Source organism: Haliotis asinina, chromosome 7 (assembly GCF_037392515.1).
Source record: "Haliotis asinina isolate JCU_RB_2024 chromosome 7, JCU_Hal_asi_v2, whole genome shotgun sequence".
NCBI classification, from domain to species: Eukaryota; Metazoa; Mollusca; class Gastropoda; order Lepetellida; family Haliotidae; genus Haliotis; species Haliotis asinina.
The window spans coordinates 61,511,532-61,539,323 of NC_090286.1; the positions used below are offsets into that span (position 1 = coordinate 61,511,532).

The following is a 27,792-nucleotide window of genomic DNA, read 5'->3' on the forward strand; positions in this document are numbered from 1 at the left end:
AGGACTGGTAGGTTTTTGTGGATATATGTGACGATAATGGGATACAATGACGTTCCCTGTTGACACAAACGTCGGACCTGTGACACTCGTGGCTGTCGACATGGTGTTCTCCCATGACACTGGGTACAAGATGAGACCCACGTGACACGGATGTACTTTAACAAGGGTGTCTTTGCATGTTACACACTACTTGATGAGATATTGAAAGACCGTGGTCAGACGCGGGCATGAGAAAAGCGTGAGAAGTAGACGTGTAAAGACGTGTTAAAACGTCCCTAACAACAGGCACCATGGAAATTGGGAGCCTCCATTTTTTTCCGTAAAATATTACATCCAATCGCTGATCGGATCGCGTTCACCTAATATTTACTGTGAGGGCATGAGTACCAAACGTCTGACTACAGAAACATATGGGGTCGTGACAAAATGCGTATGAGATGTGATTTTAGTGATACTGATAAAAAACATGTTTTATGTGTAGCAACACGTCTCTGTGGTGTGCTAAATCGGCCGTGTTGTTGGTGTGGCCGAGTGGTATCACAGTTAACATTCTATAACGCCGTTCTTTGTGGTAGTGACATTTACGCGATGCAGTCATTTATGTACCGCCAACACTACACTCTTTTTGTCGTTACTATGACCAGAACCATTGTTACGCTTGACCTTTTCAAAGCTGGTTAGCGTCTGTGATAGCCTGCGCAGAACGCTAGATGAAACTCGGCGACGTACGTGGCCAGAACACGATGTGCAGGTCATGATGTACTCCTCACTGGGGATACTTGAATGTGTCAGAGATGTGGAAAATACACACTCGACATGTATTTTGACACACACTGTTCAAGATAAAAAATAGCTATCACGATTTGAGCAGGATATTCCAAATATGCAACCTTCTTGAGTCACGTAGATTGGACGTGGTCTATCCAGAGCCAAATGTCAACTCTAAAATAGAATACATTACTGTCAATTCTTCAAAATATATTCAGAAGGCTCTAAATGTTCTCTTTTAGGAACGATACGGAGTGTGCAGATGTATGACCTTGGCCGGGTAGCACTACAATACACTGAGGCCACGTGCTGGGGAGACACATGTTACAAGTAAAGTCAATACCATCCCGTGTGATTGCCTTTAAGTAACAACATGTCAAGGACCACGGAATCCATGTGCATGGACAGCTATGTCGGGGGTGAGTGAGTGAGTTTAGTTTTACGCCACACTCAGCCATATTCCAGTTGTATAGTGACGGTCTGTAATTAATCCGAGTCTGGACCAGAAAATCCAGTGATTAACATAGCATAAGTATCGATGTTTCGGGATAGGATAACAGTGAGCCTGACCAATCGATCCCCTTAGTCGCCTCTCACGACAAGCATGGGTTACAGAAAATCAGTTCTAACCCGGATCTTCACGGGTGCCGTGGAGAGGTGAACACATCATAGAAGGTATTTACATGAAGCGTGCAAATCTGATTTGATTAATTACTTACCATGTACACATTTCGCTTCGAAATTTTTAGTATTATCTGAACCTTCAGAGTGTATAAAGGAAGTGAATATATTAGGTGTGTTCGTAGTTGTTCGTTGATGACAACATATTTTCTCTTAGAATTAAGAGAGGTTTAGTGACGTGTTCTACTGACAACGCAAACAGTGTGTAGAAAGGTTCTCCACAAGCGCTGGGCGATATACTAACGCTCGTGTCGTGCACACTAACCTCTTATTTCTTTAGTCAAGTTATAAATTTTACATAATATATTCAGCAGAAAATTTCATCTCCGCACGGAATACACACTGCTGTTTGAATGGCAGAGTGTGCGGCAGTATTGGTAAGGCGACCTGATTGATTGCAACATATGGACGCTATAAGGCGAGAACCGATCCCAGGCACAGAAGCTGCTCTAGAAAGTTAAATTTGAATATTTTCCCCAGCGATTACAACAGATGTGTGAAAGCAGAAATAGCTAGTCTAAATATACGTGCCGTTATATTGGGTATATCGCCGAACTGTCGCAAGTTATCACTATGTGTATATATTCCATATGTACACAGTAAATATTGGCGTACAAGACCTTGCATATTCATCGCTTGTAAGGGGGGCCTTATTTAACACAAAAATGGGAGAGTTGCGTGTACTGTCTATATGGATTTCCGTTATAATGTTATTGAGCGAATTCAGTAATACGTCGGTAAAATACCAAAACTAGACATGTGAATTAAGAGCGGTAGTTTAGGTCATTTTCCCTGACCTCAGGTCTTTTTTCTAGGTGCGACATCTTTTAGCTTTGGAAAGCGTCAGATTGTAGCATGGACGAGCGTTCCTTCTGTTAAATATATGTTCTCTTTGTACAAACATGGCGAACGCCGGTACGAGGACAATTTCTATTGTTGTGTATTTTAACACGGAGCGTTGTGAATGTGTGTTTCATCAGCTGTAAATATAGCTACCACATTGTTGACAAGGTGATTAGCTCGTCAACATACGGAGAAGCCGGGTCCCAGTCCTCGCCTGGTCAGGCGTGACACCAGATGGGACTGGCTGACCACTGGGGGCACGGAATGACCACTGTACGTATGCCCTGACCACTGAACGCACGCACTGACTACCCACTACCGTACAGAGTGACGTACTGACCACTTAACGTACGGACGGACCAGTGTTCTGACTGGCCACTAGGCCTGATCACGCAGCGTGCGGACTGGCGATGGTGTGAAGGAATAGACCACAAAGGGATGACTATAGGACATACTTTCCAGACACATTTTGATCGGCCAGACACAACTCGGGGTACAGAGTTATAATAGGTGAACATACAGTTCTTCTCATTCTCAACGCCTGTTCGGAGACATGTCAGGAATGACTGTCTCTGATAACAAACTACAAACGTAACTGACTAGATAATTCAGCCTACAGTGACGCCTGGAACAGATACAAGCAGAAGTATTTCATATAGACTGTTATAGATAGATTAACTAATCCGCTGGCCTCTGAATGTATGGTTCCTGTCCTCTCCCGGGTTATACATAGAGACAATGACATGTGCCTTCAGGTGGGAGGAGCACAACAGTGTACGAACTGATGTTGTTTCCTTTTCAGAAAACGGCATTCTTCACCCATATGGGACTGACAGATATAACCACTTGCACTGCTGCGTTACTGTAACAAGTATGTAGATAAATACAGTTTACAAATACAGATCCACCCCCACCTCTGTTCCTTCTACCCGGTGATTACTTCTGCCACCCCCGGTTATCAGTGAAGTCCGTGAGTATAGTCACAGATGTTCAACCAACCCGCACCCGAAAACCTCGTTAATTTGCTTCATTCACTAGCGGTATAAGTCCCAAACAATGACTCATCGTTCAGTGAGCTGTCACAATGACAACCACTTTCTATGAAAGGTGCAGTCGCTCCTAGAAACTGTCGCTAGTCCATCAAAGGCTATCAATGACCGACTTAGACACGACTGGGTTCACTCGGAGCATCAGCCATTCATCCTAACATGGCGGCGCAACCTCCGGATTAGCTGTTCGTGTCCGCTTTATGGGTATCCACGTAATCATTAGCAATATGGCGGGTTACGACGTGTGTCATGTTTTGTGTTGACATCGGGATTACAGGCAGATACGTAACGGGAACATTCGACACAATCGATAGTGTCGTCTGCCCAAACCCACCGAAATACATTGAACATTTGGTGGAATTACGACAACGTCAGCCTCGGAGATGTTTCTGGACATCGAGGATGACGCTTTCCATCCCAATCTCTGTCTCTGTCACACGTTTATGTCAAGTCGTGTGAAACTCGCGTTCCTGTGACGTCCATGTCAACGGCACATCTCACATCATGACAACCTTCTTCAAAAGGTCCTTATCAGATGCTTTCTATTTGTGGACGTAGTCCAGGTAAATGAGAGAATGAGTGTGGTTTTACGCCGCTTATACCATATCCTTGCAATGTCACAGTGGGAGACACGACCACAAATGAGCTCAGCTAATTCATGAAAGATCGAATGCTGGCACGTTGTAAGGGGACTTGACAAAAATGTGTCTTGACCAGCATCAGAAGTTTCTTTTTTTTCTGTTCAGTGAATCTTGACCGACTAATTCTTCGTGCCGACAGGGAAGGAGAGGCGACTGATCAATGGTCGACATGTAGCCAAGTCCCGACTGAACAACGCTCATACATTATGTTCCCACTTACACTCCGGTTCCTTTATCCCGACATGACATTACACCTGCCTTTCATCAAACACTCGATCCCGTTAAATATCAACACAAACCGCTTAACCGGTGGACATGGAACGAAAGCAAACACCGTGCTAAACGATTACTTCCCCTTTAGACCTCTTCAGTTGGAGAGGTCTAAATTAACGCAATAAAGATATATTGTGTTACTGTATAGGGGTGGGTGGGAGTGAGGAGGTATTCTTCCCACACAAGCCAAGGATGGAACATGTAAATACAGTCCAGGTACACACAGCACATGTCCAGCTTAATGGCGATCTGTTCTCACTGGAAGTAAATACATTGGGTGTATCGTGAGGCACGTATCGTCTACTCGAAATGTGTGGGGCGGTCATCCCCCGGGCACGAGCTGTTTGTGCTCGTCATAAGCCGGAGTTTGCCGAGGATCCGATGACCACCGAAGTAGCCCCGATCACAGGCTACTGGACTGGAGGGGCAGGACATCCGGATCTGCTGGACAATGAGTTGGTCCTCCATGTAACCTCAACACACATACGTAAAGGAGGTCCCACGTTGGTGGACTGAACTAACATTTGATAAAGCTAAAGGTCCAATTTGATCGTCATTATTCCATTGGACAATCCAATTAAAGGGGAAACAGAACTTGTATTTGCCGTGCTATCATGTGCCTGACACGTCCTGGAGTCACAGCCGCCAAGTTGCACAACACCACAACACCAGGTGTCAAATCATACATTCGGAAACTGAAATATCGGTCCTCACTATGTCAATCATTCGTTTGTAAACAATGGAGTTCCTCTAGACACATCGTCGTGACATATATGGAATACTGACAAAAAATAAGCAACCGATCAACAACCAATGCAATATTCCACCGCACCCATACAAAGCAGAGTTATCTCCCCGTGCGTGCAGATATCGCTTCACCGCCCTCAAGACTGATGGGCCCCAGTTCCAAAGTTGTTCGGTTATCTCCACCTGCAAACAGCCGCTGGAAGATAGCCCTGATCTATGTGGGCGATACAATCAGCATGAAGCCTCCATATATACTTCGTCAGATACATGCCAGTAACTCATCAAGGCATACATCTTAATCCATCCACCTTCACAAACCAGTCACGGTTCGGTTATCAAAGTAACTGTTGTACTTTTGGCCTGAGAACGTGGGCAAGGAGTGGCCAGCCCAAGATGCAGGCGACAACAGTGGCCATTTTGTCCAGTGAATAACTCGGAATCAAGATGGGTCATGGTAATGGAAGAAGCACCCACTCCCTTAACGTGAAATAACGCTGGCCGCTGAGGCGGGTAATCTACCTGGTGATATATAGCGTCCCTCTCAAGGGTGACATACAAAAGACTATGAACGCTCAACAAGCTGTAGTTGTCCAGTCAGGGGCTAGTGTTTATTGCTTTCGCTCTCAATACTTCCTCTGGGCGTATTCGCTTCCGTTTCACACAAAACCTGTCGCTGAATGAAACAAATCCCATGAATAAATCTATAAAATGTGTCTGTTGAATGATATCAATTGGCATTATGCATGGAAGGAAATGAGGCCCTTGGCAAACTTACTGAACATGAGGAAGACATGTATAATTGCCCTTCTCCTCTCCTCCATGGCGACCAAGTTGAAAACATAGTTCAGTCATGGGGAAGATACGTATTTGTAGTGTACTTACAAAAATCAAAGCCTTTAGTTGTAAGATTAACTGATATACTGCCTGTTGTACAAAGAAGGTGATGGTACGTAGGATCAAGAAACATTTGTGTTTCGCTCAGTGCAGTGCACTGGTGCCAAATGATGGTGAATTCAGAAGTAATTGTAATTGTGGCAGTAATGAATTACAGTCAGTAATATGCCATCTTTATCAAGACGTTCTTAAAATATACAATTGTAGACCAGACACTTTAGGGGCAGCGACTAAACGAAGACAGCAATATGTTCATCGTATCTCGCCTGCAATGTACAATGATTCCACTGCACCATCATCCATGCTCTTGCGACAAACCAGATGCAACCTTCTTATCAGTGAACATGCCGTTGGCCACGCACCTCGTGAATACAGTCTGCTATATTTAACTGTTAAATCGGCTATGGGGGGAAATGGTTTCTGCCGTTCCTTTCCCAACGTGTGTGCAGTCATGTCGACGGGGTAGCTTTACTCTCTATCAAGTATCGATCTTTACCAGCACTCACCCAGCTAGATACTACCTGATCCCGCCGTGAGAGACCCCCTCTCAAGCATGGCTGCTGTTGGCATGACCCAGGTGGACGCCAACAAACCCTGAGCAGGGGTATATCAGTGTTGGGTCATCCTGGGTGTACGGATTTACAAGGGGTGGAGGGTCAACCATCGAGATACAGGGCTGCATGACAAGTTTCACACATGAAATCTGAATGGCCTTATCAGGGGGAACGTTGATAATCCTCTGCCCTTAGAGCATAACTACTACGTACATTTATGAATTGTTGTTGGGAAAATCAAGAAATATCAGGAAACATATTATGCTGAAAGGGAAACATGGACACGCTGCTTAGTTGATGTTTATTGGGTCTTGAAGTTCATAAGTTTGCTGTTAGCATTAGTTCTAGGTCAAGAGGTTCACTAACCATTACATTCACTATTAGCTCTCCATTTAAAGAGAAAGAAATGCGTCTCTGTTCTGCAATGGAATGTATTTTTGTTTTGTGTAAGATTTCTACTGTTGCGATGAAGTTATGAAGACAGACAGACGGGGTCATGAATATACTTCTTTCATGTGTACATAATATCAAAGCTTGTGACTCCGAATGTTGTTCCTTGGTTTCAGCACAACTCCCACCTTTGACCTTCAAAAGTGGGTCGGGGTGACGCTTGTCCGGAAATGAGTCATCGCCCTCCTAAGACCCCTACCCCACCCAAATCACTGGGCTGGGGTCAGGGTATATAACTCCAAAAAGACCAACAGCTCCCCCATGAAATCAGGCCTACTCACAGGAAGGAAGACAGGGTTGACAGGGTGGCCCGGTAGGTGGCGCCATCCGGCAAACGTGTGAATCAATATATCGTATCACTCGGTTGTAATATTTAAATGACAAATTTTAATGTTGTTTCTACACAGTACATTCAACACGACCCGCTTTCCACTAAGCCACACTCTCTTGCGTCTAGGCACCGAGCAGTTGGGCCGTCATAAACAACAATAACGTATACAGACTGGGTCGTGAAAACGTACAGTTCATGCCCTGGGTGTATATGAAGGCAATAACAATTTGTAACAAGGAAATAATTTCGTCTCATCAAAATCTCCTTCGATCAGAGCAAGCCTAGCGATCTGTGCATGCCAAGTATAACGTCCGCGCGACAGAAGCCATCTTACTGGTAATGTCGAGCAATAACCAAAGATCCCCTGATACTAATGGGCCACTTTGCTGGCCAGTTACACGGCAGGATACAGCCAGCACTTCTCACTGTATTGTTCGTGTTTATCCAGCTAAGACTCCGGTAACGAGATGGTCAACTGGCCTTTCACTGTTTGTTTACGAGACCAGTGATACATATATACTAGTGAGAGAGGGCAAAAGTTAATGTACACAAAACTTGACCCTCGAATTACCTCCGTATATGCTATAGAATCAGCTAATCCAGTGAGTGTAGCAATGGTGTAAGTACAGGCGACTGGGTTCTTTTGTTAAAGCAGGTATGTTGTATACAGTAATGCAATACCTAGCTTATCTGTATATGTATTTCAATATATCCTGTTCATACAGGCTCTATACACTGTAAACTCTCACTGAAGAGGTCACAGCCTTAACACACACTGGCATATGAACTGTTACATGGAAAAACACAGAACATCTCAGGTAGAACTACCTACATCTGATAGCGGCCAAGATCTGAAATATTTATTGGAATGTTGAACTTGGTCTCTTCTTATCAGTGCAAGCACGTAGGCAATGTACTGCCTGCACGTCCACAGTCGACTCAACCACACGTGGTATTAAGTCTCGTCACACGGGAGAATTACACGTGATGTACGGGGTGGACGACACACTATGTTATACCACACCTGGTGTGTATTACTGAGTGTCACATTACCACATGGCTTCATACAAATCTCAAGGAGAGTGTCAAGTGACCTAACAGTGAAAGTCCCACAAGGTTGCATATGAACAAAAGCCTACCCTTTCAAGTATCACGTAGATACTAAATGATCCATGAATCGGATAGTGCCTCAAAACACACAAACATGACTGACACATGACACATAATTACTATAATAATTGACAGCAATGCCCTGTCTACCTGTAATATAGAAGATAATTTCACACGGTCAAATTGTTCCTTGCATTTTAAACAAAGTATCAGCAGTTATCGAAGTTTCGAAAGAAAGAGCATTGAGGAACTATTTGTTCGTGTTATCCTCGCATATGGCAAGCCGAGTTTGGAGGTGTCCAATGATATGGCTCACACTGACGGGCCGCATTCCAGTTATTTGAACATATCTATCATCATTCTTACCTTCTGACGCTGGTGAGGCTTCGCTATCCTGGTTTTAGAGATTATTTTCCCAGCGTATATTTTGTTGGAGTTTAGATCCAGTAGCTCGTAACAACGGGCGAAACCTCCCTGAAACAGAATACAAACAACCATGAGCAGTTGTCATGAGAACAGATTAAAAATCGACTATTTCCATGACGAGCAAATAAAACCCATTTCACTATAATAACACGGTAAATATGTGTAGAGCAATTCTAGGTTTACATTTTCGGAATAAATGTGTTATATAAGTCGATTGATTTCTTGCCGTGTACATGCAGGTTGGTTATCTTACATACAGTATAAAACATGAAATATTTGCATAAGATAATTTGACTTAACATCTTTTATTTCTTGAGTAATTGTCGAAATTAATTTCAGAAAATCGTATCAACACAAAAGCCACCATGGGGAGCACTGTGTCATGCAAAGTCAGCAGGTGTAACACACAGATAACCTCCTATCCAAACTTTCATCATGCTCGCTGGAATCAAGTTTCTTAAATGTGTTTCCGGTTGGTAACAAGCTGCACACGTGATTTCATCTTTCCCCGCTCGCACACACGTGTATTTCTGCACAAACTGGTTTTGCACAAGACAACAGACTTTGATTGTTGAACGGACATGTTAATTTTAATACAAACGCTGGGTCGTAAAGATTACTAAAGGGATATTTATAAACAGTTTCTACTATGAACACATCATTCAACGAAGGTTGACTGTTTCTCTGGACATAAGTATGTGTTGTTCAAACAAACTGATATTTGTGAGCTGCGTTAACGCAACAGAGACTCTGATAACATGCTACGACAAACTGTGCCGACGGCTCGCTATTTACACGTGTGGCAGCAATACTCTCACAAAGACACCATGTATGTAAGGCTTACTCGGCATGTGACAATACACTCAGGTTTGCAGGCTCATTACCATGGAGTCGACAGCTATGGCCCCAAGTTAACCTCTGAATCACGCGAATACACATCATATGGCCAGTTTAACTTCATACATGCATCGATACAGATCTCAGATATATTGGGTGGTGTTTGAGTGACACTGTGTGATGACACGTGACCGATCAGTCCCACCATCGGAGAAAACGATTGTCGTTTGCACACGAACCTATCGTCTGCTGTTGTCGTCTGCCCAAGGCCCTGATGAAATCTATGTCTCAGTAAGTGTTGTGACGGGGCATCAATAGGTTCCGTTTATCTTCCTGTTTCCCCACGTATGTCCTCACTAAACATTTACCCAAGAAGCCCGTGTTAAACAGGATCTATCCACATTTTGTCATGTGACCTTTTCCCCTAAGCACCAAAATATTATGTAAACTATTAACAATTACAGATGAACGGAAAAGACTGATGGATTCGGGAAAATGTCACTTGTATTATTGATAACAATGTCTGTAACGTTTTCTCAAGAAGAAACCAGACTAAAATGACAAACAGGGAAACTAGACGAACCCGTTGCAGGTCGACTCAGTAACCACCGTGGTTGTATGTACAGCATGTAAATTAACGCTCCTGACCTGACATGCCGGACAAGGGTACAGGTACTTAACGATGACCGAACAACTCTCAAAGTGTCGGTTAAGCCCTCTTTCTGACCCCTGGCCGTACACAAGTGTTTGCACACGTCCCCTACACATGAGGATGCACTCGTAAGGTGTTACGGTTTCCCATATTAGAGAGATAATCACAACTTTGAATCACACTAACAGGTATTAATGTCGTCGTCGCAGAAGCGAGCCACTGCTACATTAGAACCATCAGATTATGAACTGAATCATACCCCAAATAGTTATCTTCTCCGACCACTCTCCTTGAGGCTGCAAGTATATGTTAGATCAATACCCCTCCCCATCCTCCTCCCCATCAAAATGCATGTAACTCATCATAGTAGTGAGTCAACAACGTCTGCCTAAGGCTTCAGAAGACCATGGGTCGCATGACAACATGGCTGCCGTCTGTTTGTTTGTGAGGGTGGGTCACTTCCGGGCTTACACGACATAAAGACCTATATCCTGTCGTTCCCACCATACATACAACCCCAGTGTCACAGGGACACTGACTTTCTTACTGGACTGCCGAACCACACCATGAGGTGGCCATATTGGACTTCCTAGGGCAGCTGCTGTTTATGTATGCAGAACACGATGGGAGCACTTTTCTAATCAAAACGTATCTATTACTTCAAACGCTAAACGGCCCGTACCATTACAAACAGTCGTGTTACAAACTTGACAATCTAGTCCAGCACCTTTCGAAATGGCCCCTTGTGTCACTCCATGTTAGATACGTAGATATGAATATTGATGAATGTCATGCAGCGGAATTGTTTGTATACATTCTCTAATAGAGGCTTCACGTCTTCTACAGACGCTCAGGTATAAACACCCTGTTATAGCGCTTCCGGTTGTGGGGCCTGTGGGAACAAGGGTGAGAGCCATGTTTATGTATGGACCTCCTCCATGTCCAAATACCGAGCAGCGGCTGTATGGAGATCAAGTGCATGAATCAATAGTCCAGGTTCTTTCCTCTAAACACTAGGGGAAGTGGTGATCAAATGGCACAACTGAAACAGGTGGGCCACTACCAAGCGGATCCAGGTTTCACCCCGACTGTGGTTTGTCAGCACCATACCCCTGTTCGCGCAGTGTACCTCTGGTACCCTTTCTTCCAGTATGAAGCTTTTGAGTCGAAAATGTAGATGTTATAATGTTTTAAGCCACAAAGGTCTCTAGAATGCCTACATAGCGGAAGAACGTGTAGTACATTATAAGTGTAATACGTATGTCCATGGAAGAAAGGTTGCTAATGTGACACAGTGCGTGATAGCCTGCGAATTTCTCTGTCTAAAACCAAAACCTTCTTGTAACCATGACGACGTTTAATTTCGTGGACCAGACTTCTGATGAGCGAGCACAGAGATGAAACTCTTCAGCTGCCATGTTGGAAACGACGTTACACGATATCCGTGAAACCGACCCAGAGTGATCCGAGCTGCCCCGGGACTTGACGCGACACTGCAGCCTTGTGACGAGACCTATGCAGCACACACCAGCTGAACCCCTGCACCATCCCGCCATGTGCAGCTCGACCATAACCAAGCCCTCTTTTTTGCACTGAAGAAGTGCAGTTTAACAGCTTTTGTTTCTCCGGCATGAACTGACTTACACTAAATTCATTATCGTCAACCCGCACCTGCTTTTACTTGCTCTCTTTACCCCGTGATAAAAATAACAGACTGTTCTCCACTCGAACGTCTAAGAAGCAAGCAGCAATATGATACATGTTATTCTGTAATTGTCTACTTACATGAGAATTACGATTCCTTTTTCCATGTCTGATGCAAATACATTTTGTTTATAACAAAGTTAAGATATATGCTCATGTTCCCCTGCATAAAAAGACTTTCAATGTTTAATTATAATTTTGTTCATTTAATCGAGAACGGAGTGATAAAAATATACCGCAAGCCATCATGCTAACGAAAGGGTTGTTTGCTTGAATCTCTTTAAAACTACTACGACGAAAGCCATCTTGCCTACAAGTACAACGGGTATCAGCTACAACCACTGTAACGCTAGTCATCCCGCCTACAACAGTTGTCAGGGAGAGGGAAATACCACGTTGCCCTGTCAGCAGTGTTGACCCAGGCAGGTAAGAACAGCGCCTCCAGGTCGTACTGACCCAAACAGCATAGCCTAACAATAGATCAGCTCATCAGCTTCTGCCAACGACGTCGTGGTGTCCAGTGAAGTCGCAGCGCCTGATTAATGGCGCCGTCAGTCACACGCGGATCCGGTCCTGTCTAATCTGTCTTCATCAACGACGCACTCAAGACACGATGAACACAGCCAGAACTGATCATGACCTCCCATGTCCACTCATCTTTACCTCTCATGTCATGCATCGTTCAGGAAACAGAACCATGGCATATGAGGATGAAACACCTCAGTCGCTTTCTCCTAAATTCATCTATTATTTCTTTCACTGTTTCTCGCGTTAACTCTTCTTGTGATACAAACTGAGCAAGTCAGTGATTTGCCACTGGTCTGTTCAAATGTTTTACACATTACAAATGTTGCAGATGGTTATAAAAGAATTAAAAAGAGGCCACAACGCCTTAGGTACAATTGTTGCTGTCACCGTTACGGCAGACGTCCTCGGGCGGCAGTATCTCCACACCTGAGGATATGAACACTGGCGCATGCAGTAAGACAGGTGTTGTTCTATGCTAACTCTCTCACATACAAACGGAGTACTCGGTCCTGAAGTCAAAGCGTGATAATATTCGCACCCACTCCACTTTATGAGCTACTTATTCATCCATGACATCGTCAACAACGATGGATATGACACAGCAATATATTCACCCATATCCATAACCTTTACATGCCTAACCGATATCAGTTAAAAACGTCCCTTATGATGTTATACATTCTGTAAACCTATCCACCAGTCGTGTTATCAAATACATATATAGCGCCGGCCATGATAAACCATCTCATTGCCATTGTTTAACAATTGATATTACATGCCGTATGAGAATTGCCAATCATTGCGGATGTCGTTATCCGTTATCAGATAAAGTATCATGCCACGAGACTGCTGGGGACTTTACCACATGATCAATGGGGGAAATTCAATAGCTCAATACTGTGATAAAAACGATCTGAACTATGAAAATTTAATCACTTGTTGAGCGCTTGCATTTGTGCCTAACATTCTTGTGAATGCCGTGTGTTATCACGAGAAAGGACTGATCCTAGTCTGTGATGTCCAAGGCTTATGCCCATGCCTCAGTACAGGACGTCTCCCAGGAAACTGTCAGTGCTATATTGTAACCGGAAAATGCTTTGATATAAACCGGAAACATTTCTTGACATAAAAAAGCGCCACAATGAAAACACCGGATTCCCTGATACACTCAACAAAAATTATTTCCCTCTGTCATGAAACTCGTTTCGTTCTGTGGTCTTATTTCAAAGGAATGTTTTTCACATCTAGTCCTCGAGATGTTTGGGTTAAACGTTAAAATTAACATTATCAGTGAAAGTCTATAATTTAGACACGGTATGTCATCAGTATTGTGCCAGAGGGTTGTAATAAAGCATATATGACCTAGCTGTTCTTATAATGGTTATGTCAATACCTAAACCATAGTGTGGTGAATTCATGTGTATCAGAGCCTCTTCCTCGACTGGTCGCTGGGGAATAAACACAGGGTGCATACCTCCACCACACACAATATGTCACTGTGCGAACAAGGGCAACACTCAGTCTGTCAAGCGACTCCAAACGGGACAAATTTAGAACGATCGCGTCCCAATTACACACCACCGACAAAGATATACAGGTCAAACTGTCCCACTGACCTAATTAGCATTGACACTAAGCATGGAAGACTGACTGAGGATAAAAGATCCAGCAATCGTGGGCAATATTTCATAGGTACCGTACAGTGTTAACGCGAAACACCTCCACATTTCTCTATGAACACATCGTGTTAAGGGATTCATCCCAGCTTTTATAAGGTGCTATTTGGTCATGGGGTTCCAATATGGTTTAACGCCGCTTTGAAACAATCAGTGATTCAAACCATTTTCCGGACGATATATACAGGGACGGACCAACGATGTTTCCCCATAGATGGCTATGGCAATGAAGACTTGTGCTGTAACTTACTTATATTTTGACAATACCTCTGTGCGTATCTTAAGCATTGGTAGACAAGGTGAATATGTACAGCTGTGATCAACCTCAGCTCACATACATAGTTCATATAGGTGTCGACCGACTCAGTACAGTTCATTCTGCAATAATCAACGAAGATAATACTCTTGGCAGAGCCAACGGTGTACTGAGACTGTGACCCGCCCATACGACGACCCTGTCAGAAGTTTTTCAGTGCATGTCTACCGCTAACACCTACAATATTTGTGGTCTCACTGTCTCCCCTTGTACTCCTGGGCACACATAATCCCATACCATATGTCGCAGACATACAGTAAGTACAAAAAAGACAAAAACTTTGGAAAAGATCCAGTTCCTTCCTGTATGTAGAGACAGGTTTTGCATATCTCTCGCAAACGCTTCACTTTTTCAAAAATCCACTCCCGTCTGCGGCATTCGGTGCTGGTTTGTCTAATCGAAATAACCACCGCACAGGTAACAGTACCCATGTGCTGCCTGGTCATGTTTTCATTTGTCAGATACAACATGGATTCCAGTGTCGTCTGTTCGTGAACTCACACTACCTGTAGGACCTCGGACATGCCCATGTAGGTCACGGTACATGAATAGACAGATCCCCTTTTAACTTCCTTTATTTGCCAAAACATCTATGAGGCTATCCAACTGTACAGTACAATTGCTTCACTGGCGCCATGGGACTTCAGGAATAAAACAAAGTCTGAGATGAAGTTTAAAAAACTAATAGGAGACATCCTGACCAGCTCCCGGGACAAACTATCATTAGAATCGAGAGACGTGAAAATGAATTCTCTTCTTATATGTCGCCAGTAACTATTACATACACCTCCAGACTAAATTTTACATTGGAGAAGGTTGTAGTTATCAGGGTAGGAGACACGAGCGCGTTGGTTCACAGCTGTATGTAGCCCTGACTGAAAACACAGCGCGTCTTCAGAGTCAGACACTGCGCCATGACCTCTGACCCCGTACGACAACGCTTGAATCAAGGCCGTTGTGCAACACGTTTTCAGACAGGGAACTTTTTCGTCGGCAAAACCTCTTGTGCAACACTTCAAGTATGTATCAATGCGGCAAAGGAGACGTCGTAGGGTGTCGTCTCTATGAAATGACGGTTCAAGAATACATAGACAATACCACATGCTACAGGCCATTGATCGTGAACTGACAGAGGACCAAGAAGGCGCAGTACTGGCACAGGTGATCCCACTGATCGTTATCAGATAAATATACCACCAGGAGAACCAGACGCTTTGCCGAAGGCCGCGATTATCAAAGTAATAATTTCCTGACAACAACTCCTAACAGGGACCTCATAATTTCCTAACAACTACTAACAGGTCTACTCTGTAGACAAAGACGGGAACCAGCTGTATAAATGTCGGCTTCAGTCACGTTTCGCGTACTTGGGGAAATTATCACAGCCAGAATTACGGCTGGAACAAAAGCATAGGCAGGGTACATTACCGGAAAAATGAAAGGAAACCTCCAAAACTACACAGGCCACTCAGCTTTGCGTGAAAAACGTCTTTAAAGTGGAAAGTACCAAGCGATAAGGGGCGGGCGGGTTTGGCTTACAACTAACCATTACACAGCGACAGGTAAAATGTCACAACACTAACCCTGACATTCTGTTTCATATACTGTGCAGGACGGGCCTCTGCCCGGCCTCCATGACACATACAAGGGATATCGTGTTCATTGCTTGAACCAGACAATTAATTATTGAATTGCAATAAACGCCAGACATTTAATAATTTTGTTCTGAGGGTATTAATAATAGAAGTGAACCTTCGCGTTCTCTTGATGAGTTGACACAGTGTTTCTTGTGATACTGGTTGTTGAACGCTGCACAGTCTGAACATGTCTGAATGTTTACGTATAGATAAAACCCACAGCTCACCTGCTTGCGTGTTCCAGGAGAACACGAAGACACAAGAAAAAATAATAATTTAAGTGTCTTGTCCTACCCATAAGCTCGCGGTTCAGAAGCTAATATTAAACACGCGGGACCAAAATATATGTTTTCATTATTTATTTGTCCTTACTGTCTGTGACGTGCCTGGTACGATCACCCATGTTTTTTTTGCGATGTTTCGCCGACTGAGAATACAGTAATATTTATCCGTCTTGGTTATTTCTGGCTATTACAGGAGGTGAAGTCTGATAAGGGTTACGGCACAACTTACATCCTCTATATAGACCCTTAAACAGACGTACAGATACACGGATAAAACCGTCAAGGCGGGCCAGACACGCAAACATCACGTAGAAGGCCTTTTCAGATACGAGAAGTCGCCATCACAATTTTTCTTTTGCAGCGTTCCTACCAAATCGGCCATGAACTGTCATCAGGGATCATCATCATCTTGGAAAGATGACAACCAGATACGCCGGGGTCCCCCTCACATGTAACACCAGCGTTTGCAGGGGCGTGGATGATGTTGCAAAGTATCGATTTGGTTTCAGTGTTAACACACAGTTCACAGGGGTTGTGTGTACAAGAACGTGTCAAATACGGCGGGGTAAACTGTTTCATGGACTTTAAGGGGGAAAACATCTAAAATGTTGGGACTGAACAGGAGATTTAGATTTCCCAAACGAAAATATGAAAATTTCAGATTTGTCTCCTCAGGAGGAAAATATGTTTGATGTTCAAACCAAAAGATTCCTTACATAGTTCCGTTGGCAGGATGAAACTTCGGAGAAAAATACCAATAGGACATAACACAAACTTACAACAGACTGTTGTTGGTTAATTAGGGTGGAACATTTGTCAGACTGGGGGTGTGATTGGCATTATCATGCATATGTCATTTAAACCGTCTGTCCGATAGATTAGAGAGGCCTGGTTCAAAACATCTGACGTTTTAATAAGCACCTGACGAGATGGTTCAAGTCCGGAAATGAGCTCCCAGTGGCCGACTGCCACGAAGCCGTCAGTACTGATGGTCAACAATGTGGTAATGACAAACCAGACCATCCTACAACACTTTGATGGCCCACCCAGTTACCCGTTTGGTACCACGTGCTCAAGCTTAACTCGCTCACTGACCTACCGCCACCCGCTGGCTCCGACCATGGACTATGTTCGTCGGGGGTTGGGTTTGGGGGGCTGGGGCAATTACGTGCCACGAAGTCTATTATTAGTGCAAATTGTGGTGTTATTTTTATATTAATGGGATGCACAAAGAAGGACAGTGTTTCATTCTACAAAAAACCCCACAAAATATCCTGTGTAGTATTTAAGTCACGGAGGTGATACCATCACATTACGTGCATAAAACTGGCCTCATATCTTCATCTTAAGTTGGAGAGATGATAGGGACTGCAGCAATACAAGGCCATTGATGAACGTCAACACTGGCAATCAATTCCAAAGACAGCCAGAAGTTGTCTATTCTGCAGCCAGTTGTATGACAGGACTTTCAATAAGAAAGCAGATCCGTCCTCCATGATCACTATAAGCAGACTAGTTAAAGCAAAATGGGCAATTATAGGCCCGTCATAAATTGCCAGTGGTGACCGCAGCAGTATTAATGAAGTCGCCGGGAGGTCATACTACTATAAAACGAAACAGGATTGACTTAGTATACCAGGCGATGGTGGGGCGATTATGCAACGGACATGGAAGGTAGATCTCGGGGTCAAGTAGCATTGCGGGTCCAGTGCTTTACCGATCACGTGAAGACAATCCAAGAATACACCGTTGTGTCACCGCCCAACACCACGATGCCAAGATTCTGATCAGAGGGTACTGGTAAATCAATACAGCAATCAATAAGGATTGTCTTACAGTAACTCTATGTAGCATCCAGATGGTCACTGTTGTTATATCGCTGGAATAATGGCTCAGACAACCTCCACTCCCTCCATGAAGGATGACACCCGGTGTTAAACACCCGTCGTGCAGTAACCAGACAAGTCAGATTCAGACCACAAATCGATAACAACAATCGTCACCTGTACAGGTAGATACCGGTTTAGACGCCAGGAGAGTGCGATGGCTTCGTAACTAGCCTGGGCATTCACATGACGCTGTCATTACCTCTCTCAAATCGTATCTGTAGAATGACACGAAAACACCGTAAACACAACCAGAGTATACACCTTAATGTCCTTTCTGAATACTTAAGGTATATGCTGTGAAATACAACAATAACACTTGCATCACTTGACCTTTACTGGACTTTTGCAAGGGATGATACGTGTCTGTACTATCGTTTGTTGTGATGGTGGCCCGGATGTATGTTGATCTTCTCCGGGTTAACGTATTTGGGGATGATCATTTAACAGTTCAGTGATAGCCCACCAAAGCCGTGAGTTTGAGAACACGACAACACGGGTAGCTTAAAGATTCCTTTGTCTTAGAAACAATGCCATGACTCCATTGTATAATTCCACTGATCTTTGAAATCTTTGATATATTGAACACCAGTCCACTGTTAAGACTTTTCAATTTTATAAGAAGTCTTCAGATAAGGAATAGTTGAAGGGTCAATGAACTTTATTAAAACCGTCCTTCGGAGAATGCACATATATGTACATGTGATTTCCTTATACGGAGAGTATATTTTCACAAACAGGTGAAATTTCAATGAAAATGTCATATATTAATATCTACCTATCAATCTATCTAAGTATTGATAAAACTGACCTAGTGCTTTATTGGGAAGAACATCTCTGTCACCGACTTCAGAAGATCGTAAGGTTTCAAGTTCCTTTACGACATCACCTTATCCTACAGCATACAAGTTTCGCAAGGAGGTAAACATGGCGGTGGGCAAGGCGAGCCTGCGCTCCATGTCAATTAGTAAGCCAATCACACTGAACTCAGTACATAACTTGTCGTCCCTGCTTTGTCGTCTGTTGTGTAAGCAACTGGAATTAATTGAAATGTCACAGCAACCTGCCTTTCCTCCTCCGCTTCAAACGTCCTCTGACAACCGGGTCGAGATTAGCGCGTGAAGCATGTGTTTCCCAGTCTCTCTGATCCTCACTGTCATACCTGTATTGCATAACAACCTAGCCAGCTGTACCCGGCACAGTCCCTGTGTCTTGACGCTGTTTGCGCCGTGGCGGGGGTACCTGTCACACTCCGAACCGACGTGCTAAGACTTGGCAGGCCCACCCCAGCATCCCCCCGGTCCCTTTTGATGAGAAAGTGTGCTCAGAGGCAAATGACGTGGAAATGATCGCAGCTTACATCATGGCGTGTCTAAATAGGGGGAAACAGCGATAGGTCCAAGTAATGGTGGCTACGTACTGACGCCTACTGATAACTCCATGTTCGTTTGTAAAACACGGATGGATATGCAGATATGACATTTTTAATGTAGTGCCATGATATTTCAAAGTAGACTCAAGAGAAATGTTTCAGATACAACTGTTAACGACAAGTTTGTCCCGTCATTTGCTACATACATTAGTTGAAATGCTTACAGCGAACTAGAGCTAGAGGTGACTTTTAGTTTGCGATAACAGTTCTCAGTACACACGATAAATCCGCCTTCTATGAGCCGTCATGTAAATAATGAAAATATTGACACGACTGTCACTTTAATATACAACAGCGTAATTCAAAGCTGTAAAAATTAGCTGTAATAAATCTGCAGATTTAAGGTCAACAAATCACACAGTTCTTACTGCAGGTGCCATGTCTGTTCACCTCAACCTTTGAAAGCACGTACATCTGTGCCGTGCGGACACGAGGAACTCTCGGCTTACACAGACATAATCTGCCTCTGGCAGTACGTCAGACACAAATATCTCACTGCTAATCCAGTCCAAAGACTGTAAAGGCCAAACCTTAAACAATAAGGTCGTTCGATTGATCTGTGGGATTAGAGTAGCAGGAATACATGTTGTTAGTTACGTCACAAACACCAGGTGACTTCTGGAGGGGTCCAAGTCGTGTCAGATCATACATACGGATGCACTCCATGTCGTTTTGGGGTCTGTGTTACAAGCCAAACTGATCAGCGAGACACATGGATCAAACATAATGACATCTTCTGAAATATTGAAAACCGAGCAACGGAAATAAATAACTTGGGCTGATTTTGAGTTTGTTGTATAACGCCGCGTTCAGCGTTTAAGCGTAGCTTTTGTATATCAATAAATGAAGCAACAGTATTCATGTAGGGCAGAGTTACTTCACTGAATAAGGCACAGCTGGTCCGTTCAAATGGGAATACAACATCAGAGAAAGGTACTTCAAAGGATAAGTCTGACTGCCGGAAGATCCCTCGTGGTATTAAACTGAAATCACTTTGAATGGCACACAACCCGAACTGTATTCAAATAGACAGAAAACACTGACATTACGGGCGAGTACAGGCAAATCTTGCTAAAGCCGACACAACTTACTGGGCGGATTAGAAAGCAATGTGACAAGTTCAGGGGTCTGTAATGGGGAAAGTAACGTAGTTGAACCTCTTATGCAAGCCTTGGCTGACAACGGACAGGTCGTCTCTCGCACTTAAACAGAGCGAGTCACATCCAGTTAACAACAAACAAAGTAAGGTAAAACAAACCGACATGGGGATTCCACACAAGACCAATGTTAGACCTGGACCAGGGTATACACAGGGCGACCGGGTACCGACCTCCCCTTCTACATAACACGCCGCTTCGCCAAAACGATGGCCATTACAAAACTTTCCTTCCGTCTGAAGGTGTTTAGCTTTGAAGCTGTTCCGAAGCATCAATGGTGGCGACGCCCAGGCTATTACATCTACAAACCGTGAAGATCCGTGTAAATTGTTTTCCATGTTTGTCAGGTTAAGGCGGGATCAGGTGGTCAGGTTCGATGACAGTCATCGTATACCAGTCGCGTAGATGGATGCTCATGATCTTGACCACAGGGTTGCCTGCTCGAGACTCGATTATTCACATACCGCCGCCATATTGTTGTAATGTTGCTGAGTGCGGCGTAAAACTAAACTCACACCCTATTATATCTTCATAATATTTTCATAAATATCCACGACTCTCGAGACAAGACCACAAGACACTGATATCAAGGCCACGACGTTAATTGTCGTTGTCCAGTGGAATCACTCTGATAAGTGTGTGTGTGGGGGGTGGGGGTGGTGGTGAATCTGTGTTCAGTGAGAAACAGGATGTTAAAACCGTCGATCACTGGATTGTCTTGTCCAGACTGGATTATTTACAGTCCGTCATGTTGTTGTATTATTGTCGAGTGTGGTGTAAAACTAAACTCACCCACTCGCTCTGAAATCAAGCCATGGTCTTATGGGTCCAGCGATAGTATTAAAGTTAAGAGAAACACAATACATCAGATAATCGAGAAGAGCATAATTTGTAAAGGCGTTTTCTACAGAGACCTAGTGTGAGATTGTAAGAGGCAAGACAACGGATATGTTCATGGCATATAAGATATACTCAGTCATGCGGTGTCCATTTTCGCCCCTTTCGCTGCGTTATGATGGTAAGGATTAAGAAAATTGATTTGCTTTCTTATGTCGCAACTTTGTCTGGTTTTTTAGTACATATATGGTACTTAAGATGTACTAATAAGTACAGAGTCCTCGCCATGGCAGACGTCAGTGTCGGCTATAGGCAAACGTCGTTTGATTCCTTGGTCAGTATTGAAAGAAATAAGATTAAACCTCCAGGTATGTCACTCTAACAACTCATTATGCTGTTGGAGGTTAGTGAATACTATCTAACAATGTGTTTCATCAACTATCCATCCGTGTTGTGTTGGAAGACGAGAATGGGCTCCACAATGTGTATGCAGTTGGCCTTGTGCCACTGAGATCCTCTTACCCAAATGGTTCTCTCAAAGAGGTTATGTTGTATATATTGGAAAGAGAATTCGATCATTCAAAATTAGCTTGTTCGTTCGGTCACTATTGTCCAAATATTAGACAAGGTATTAAACTAAAAGTTACACATAATTCGAAGGTCATTGTCTCAGGATAATACAGGTTTTGCTGGTCGTCGCGTCGGGAAGGATTTGTTGACACTGGTGATAACGTTATCCTCTCGCCCTACATATGTTGCTGCCCTCGCGACGCCTATGCCTGAATACACCTCCCTGTTACACCATTAAGGTCTCAAATTCAACTGTGACAATATTTACTCGCTCCGTTTCGCTGTTAACAGTTCAATACCGAATGTAATCAACACAAACGCACAACCAAAGACCGGAAACGGCCTTTGCCACCAACAAGAGCGTTCTTTGATTGACAGTTAAATGTTTACTCCATTCTATATCACGTGGTAATTCTGATAACACGCCGGGAGTACTGCACTTACGACTGAAACTGAAAGACTTAGTCAGCATAGGGACGAGATATGAGACCTCTCGCCATGTTTATGTTATGGGGCTGCTTAGGTCACGCGAGATCGACACAGGACTTCCGGTGTGTGGCCTGCCACATGGCTGCCTGGTAACCACAGCGAACAAGGAAACATTTCACACATGACCGTTGCATATACATATACCAAACAGTGCTCTGGTAGAAGCTCAGTGACCAACATACAAATTAACAGTCATCACAACGGCGTTGAACAGATAAATATCTAGACTAAGCTTTTCAAAAGCTGAGTAGTATTGTTTACAAAGTCTAGCGTGATATATTGTACTTATTAATGCATTGACAGTCTCAAGGAAGGTTGTATCATGTGATAACATCCTTATTCTGGTGTTGAGGAAATCTCATGGTTTATGTTCACGTGACAGGGTGCGAAGACAATAACTGTTTCGCCACGGTCAGACGAAACAAGCCAATCGCAGTGACCGGGGCAGGAAAGAAGTAATGGTTATTCCTCATCTCTACACAAAACGTACAGTTCAGCTGACAGCCAGGATAATAAGGAAAATAAATACGGCGGGAGTGGTTTATTTAAGTCAACATCCAGCTGTCGAGAAGACGGGTAAACCGATACATGTTGTCAACAGCTAGCTACATACACTATTTGCACAAGCAGCGTTCTCATGGCTGTTGAAGGAGATCGCAACATGTCTCTGGGTGAAGTTACCATCAACATGCAGTACTAAACAATATCATCATTATTTAGACATCATGTTAATATATCGGTAAATACATCAGTGACATTATACACTAATTCTAGTCGGTGACACAGTCCATGGTAAGTTATAACGTATTGCACATGTGTAACCCATGTCTATCAGTCATCTTCTAAGTCATTCAATTCAGCATACTTCATGTTATAGCTGAATGTTTGAGCACACATCACGTTGGCATATTTACTACTGCTCATGGAGACATGCTCATGACAGTGTTGTTACAGCAGGCAGCCAACCCGCTATCTAACTTGTGTGATATGGGATATATTCCCCGGGATTTATAGGACAAGCTACACAGATGCTGTCTCCCAATATGAGATACGGCTGAGGATTGGCAGCAGATGTCGGTAGATACGAGACATGACCTCGACAAGAGTTGATCTTCTGGTGTCTCTGTTCTGTCCCCGACGCTAAAATACTTGGGATAGTACTTAAAATAGCATTGAAATATTGCAGATGCAGCCCAAGTCTATCACAACTCTACTGACAATGTCTTGTCAGGTTCTGAAGGTTTCCTGCATATAATCATTTATGATAACATCGAAAATAAATAATATCCTTGTTTGCGAAAAAGCAATCAACATCTACGGCTGATAGAATCTACATGAACATAATTGGTTTCTGTGTGAGAAAACTTATCTCGACATTTCCATCATACATCTCGAGCCGCCATTACAAGAATGTCGGCGCAGCACTGGGGTATGAACTGCGACATTTCTCAGATTCCGATCGCGAAAAGACCATTCCAAAAACATTCCCTTACTACTGCTTCTCATGATAGGTCGCACCATATATATGTACCAGGTTGGGCTTTCATATTCAGGGAAGTGTTTTAAAGAGAAATGCTTGCACATAATTGAAGACTATTATCGCAAACGTTAGATTTGAACTGATGTGGTCCGGCGATCTGATCACAGATGTAGGTAATGGCGTCAGGTTCATGTTTCACCACCAGGGGAAACTTTGCGCCATCATCCATATAGTCTGTACTTGGTTCCGATGCCATAGACAAAGAGGTGTGAAGATGGAACATCATCCCATGTGTTTGGGAAGAGGTGGCGCTCGGAGACGATGGCATAAAACACAGCAGAAGGTTGAGATGACGGATGATTCAAGCAGGAAACGTCGCTATCGTCATGCCACACCTACAGATGGGTTTATTCAACCACAGCGGGTAACACTATCGCCGTGCCCTCAACACATATACACGTCAATTCTCATTTTTGTCTATCATATTAACTGCGTGTATTTCTAGCTCAGCAGACACGTTGTGAAACAACGCCGTCACAGATTTTTCCACGTATCTAATGGGAGCTGGTTGAACATTCAGGGTATGAAGACTACTTAATAAGCAAGGTTCAGCATAAAAACCCGGGAAATCAACAACATGTCATTTACAATGATGTACATTTGTAACTGGATCAGCAATCCTCTGTATTTACGTGGCACCGACCTGCCAGTGCGTCACACACACAACGTGCTGACACTGATCCTTGTTCCCGGGTGGAGAAAAATACTGTCACTTGTACCACATGGCAGACTAATTGCTGTTTCTAATTAAAGTAATGATTAATTACAACGGCACTATTTCAGTTAGGGCAACTCCCAGTTAGCACATTTCGATAATTAATCACCAGTTCACAATTAGCCTGTTCTGAGGACTAATGGCTGAACGCGGCTCGGTGGGCCTGTGACATGGGAGCGGTACACAGTGACAGCAGCAGGAGGGCACAGCAGGACCATTATGACCAATATCTCAACCATAACAACCCCCCCCCCCCCCCCCCTCTTTAAGCTATAGCCCGATCTCGTGACGCAGACTTATACCATTAAGAGACAGGAAGCTATGGCATATTAGGGGCCACAGATACGAACTGCAGGTATATAGAGTATGCACCGCGTGCATAACGCTGCTTGCTGTACAGAGGGGCCTTGTTGGGGTATTTGGGGGCACACCTACGCTCAAACAAGGCTGTGTGCACAGATAGGAGGGGGCAAACACTTTGAGGGACGGGGCAAACATACATGGGTCTTCTCCACATAGTTGGCCCGGCCTCGTAGGGCAGGGCTCCTTACAGGTGTGAATACACAGTTAAGAGCTTGTATTGATAGAAGGGGATATCGTCAGATGGACGGGGGTATTGAATAAGGTCGCTTCGAGAAAGTCATTTGTAAATATTTTGTCGGCTGATGTCAAAGAAGGAAGAACATACCTTGTCACTCCTTGGCTGCTGGAACCGAGCCAGGGGGATTTCGAAATAAAATTACACACGTAATACATTAACGAAGGCTAACCTTTAAAACATGACAGCGAAATATAACACTTTGATCACGAACATTTTCAAAATGTTTCCTCTAGTAAGCCCAGCGTCAAAGACTGCCTGGGTCAGAGCAACCTAACCCCATTCTCGCATACATGTCTTTTTATACTTCAAGCCAGGGGTGGTGATTTTTATAATTTTGAGGCTTGGGTTACCAGGGGACGTTTTTCGTACACTTCAATTAGCATGGTATGGTTCAAGTTGGGATATCTGCACTGCTTGTAGCTGGCATCTCCAGTGATGGAGTACACACGATCCTCCTTAGTTCAAGCATGAAATACAAGCTACTTGTCCTCAAACATCAAGCACCCTGACATATCACAAGTACAGGTTTGGTCGTACACACACATACAACAAACAGAAGACAGATTATTGATTTCTACCGGGGATGACTCAGATTACCTGTACAGGTGAGGTATGTACTAACGAGCAGTTGTGCAGGTGTGTTTGTAAACACTACACACTAACCATTATGATCAACCGGTATGACTAGTTCATTCGGTGGTAACACCTACGTACATGTCGTATGCCCTGCTGACGATCAAGCTGATAACGCACATATTATATCATTCCGAAGTGTGTATACATATTGACATTTTAATGTGTACCTCTATATTTAATCCCACGTCTCATTTTGACATAAAACAATCAACAAATGTCTAGAATTCCATTTTTTTCTTTGGATATTCAAAAATTCTCCAGAGTTTTGTTTACAGGGAAACATATTCAATGTCTTTCTCCTGTGTACAATAGGCGCTCCAGTATATAGGAATAGCCAGGCGAGTCCTCTTATCGCGCGTTGGTAAATACAGGTAAACCAGTCTACCGGATGTACATGATGTCTACATGGCCTGTGTCGTCGCGGCTGGGGTTGATCGGTGGGTGTCAACACACTGACACTATAGAATGTGTCTTGAACGCTACCAGGACGTATACCGTCACCTGTGTGCAATTCTACCTGTACAGGTAGGTCGACACAGGTGTTGTCTACCTGGATGCTAAATACACATTACTCTACCAACTGTGGATACAAATTACATCATCCAGCCACTCGCCCATCTCACTCACGTGTCACATTCCGGAAAACAACCAGTACCACCACGATCCAACTGTAGCAACACTGTGGTGGCGTCATCACGTCACACCTCTAGACCTACAAACATGTATCCCTTTTCCTGAAAATTACAGGTAAAAATGCCGACTGTCACCTACCTTTCCTAGTAGCCTCCCACGAAGATATGTCGTGTCAGTGATGGAGTCGTATATGATACAGCTGGAATCAAAATGATGATTCAGATCATTCCCCTCAGAATGTCCCCGACCCCCCTCGGGCCTTGTGTTTCTGGGTCGTAGTTCCTTCATTGGGGGAGCAGGTACCACACGCACTGGTAGCACATCAACAGACATCTAAGCTGTGCAATGATGGGTGGGGCACAAAGGGGCGAACTAGCACACGCACCCTCTCTGCATAGCACGCTAGACTCCGCTAGATGTTATACTCCACTGTAGGCGAGATACTCAGCCGATCAATAGCCGTACTAGATCCTCAGCGTACAATAGGAAAACCACGCTCCGAGTCTGTAATAAATAACAACACTCTTAGAAAATTTTGAACACATATGAACTACATGTACAAGTAAGGTTTACGCTGATTTGGAATTTTAATACATATATCTATTTTTACTATTATAAACATAACCTACTTATATCTTGCCTGTAGCCTATGTAAAAGGGGCGTGTCCTCGACAAAGAAAGTTGTGCTGGCTTTCTGTCTGGCACCAGCCACAAGTCCATCAACGAATACAAATCACACTAAGGCGGTTCCCTCACACAAGACAGTTGCCTTAAGGCCCGAAATACAGAGGTCCTCTTTGGTGAACCCGAGGTTTGAGCCACTGACACGGTAGCGGGCTATCAGATGCCCCACCACTGTCGGTTCCGAATTTATCAAGTCTTATCAAACTAACCC

At 43.8% G+C, this 27,792-nt stretch overlaps 2 protein-coding genes across 3 annotated transcripts in view; both read right to left on the reverse strand.

Annotated features, from left to right (window-relative positions):
• The window catches only part of LOC137291711 (replication termination factor 2-like), a 559,227-nt gene that overhangs the window by 445,204 nt on the left and 86,231 nt on the right, over positions 1-27,792 (reverse strand). The gene's annotated exons all lie outside the window — the stretch shown is intronic.
• The window catches only part of LOC137291707 (serine/threonine-protein kinase PLK1-like), a 49,170-nt gene that overhangs the window by 20,514 nt on the left and 864 nt on the right, over positions 1-27,792 (reverse strand). For both annotated transcript variants that reach the window (XM_067823159.1, XM_067823160.1), the window contains exons 2-3: positions 27,036-27,401; positions 8,708-8,815 (exon numbers count right to left, since the gene is read on the reverse strand). In XM_067823159.1, the coding sequence (XP_067679260.1) occupies positions 8,708-8,815; positions 27,036-27,230 (303 nt within the window). In that variant the 5' untranslated portion in view covers positions 27,231-27,401. The remainder of the gene's footprint in view (positions 1-8,707; positions 8,816-27,035; positions 27,402-27,792) is intronic.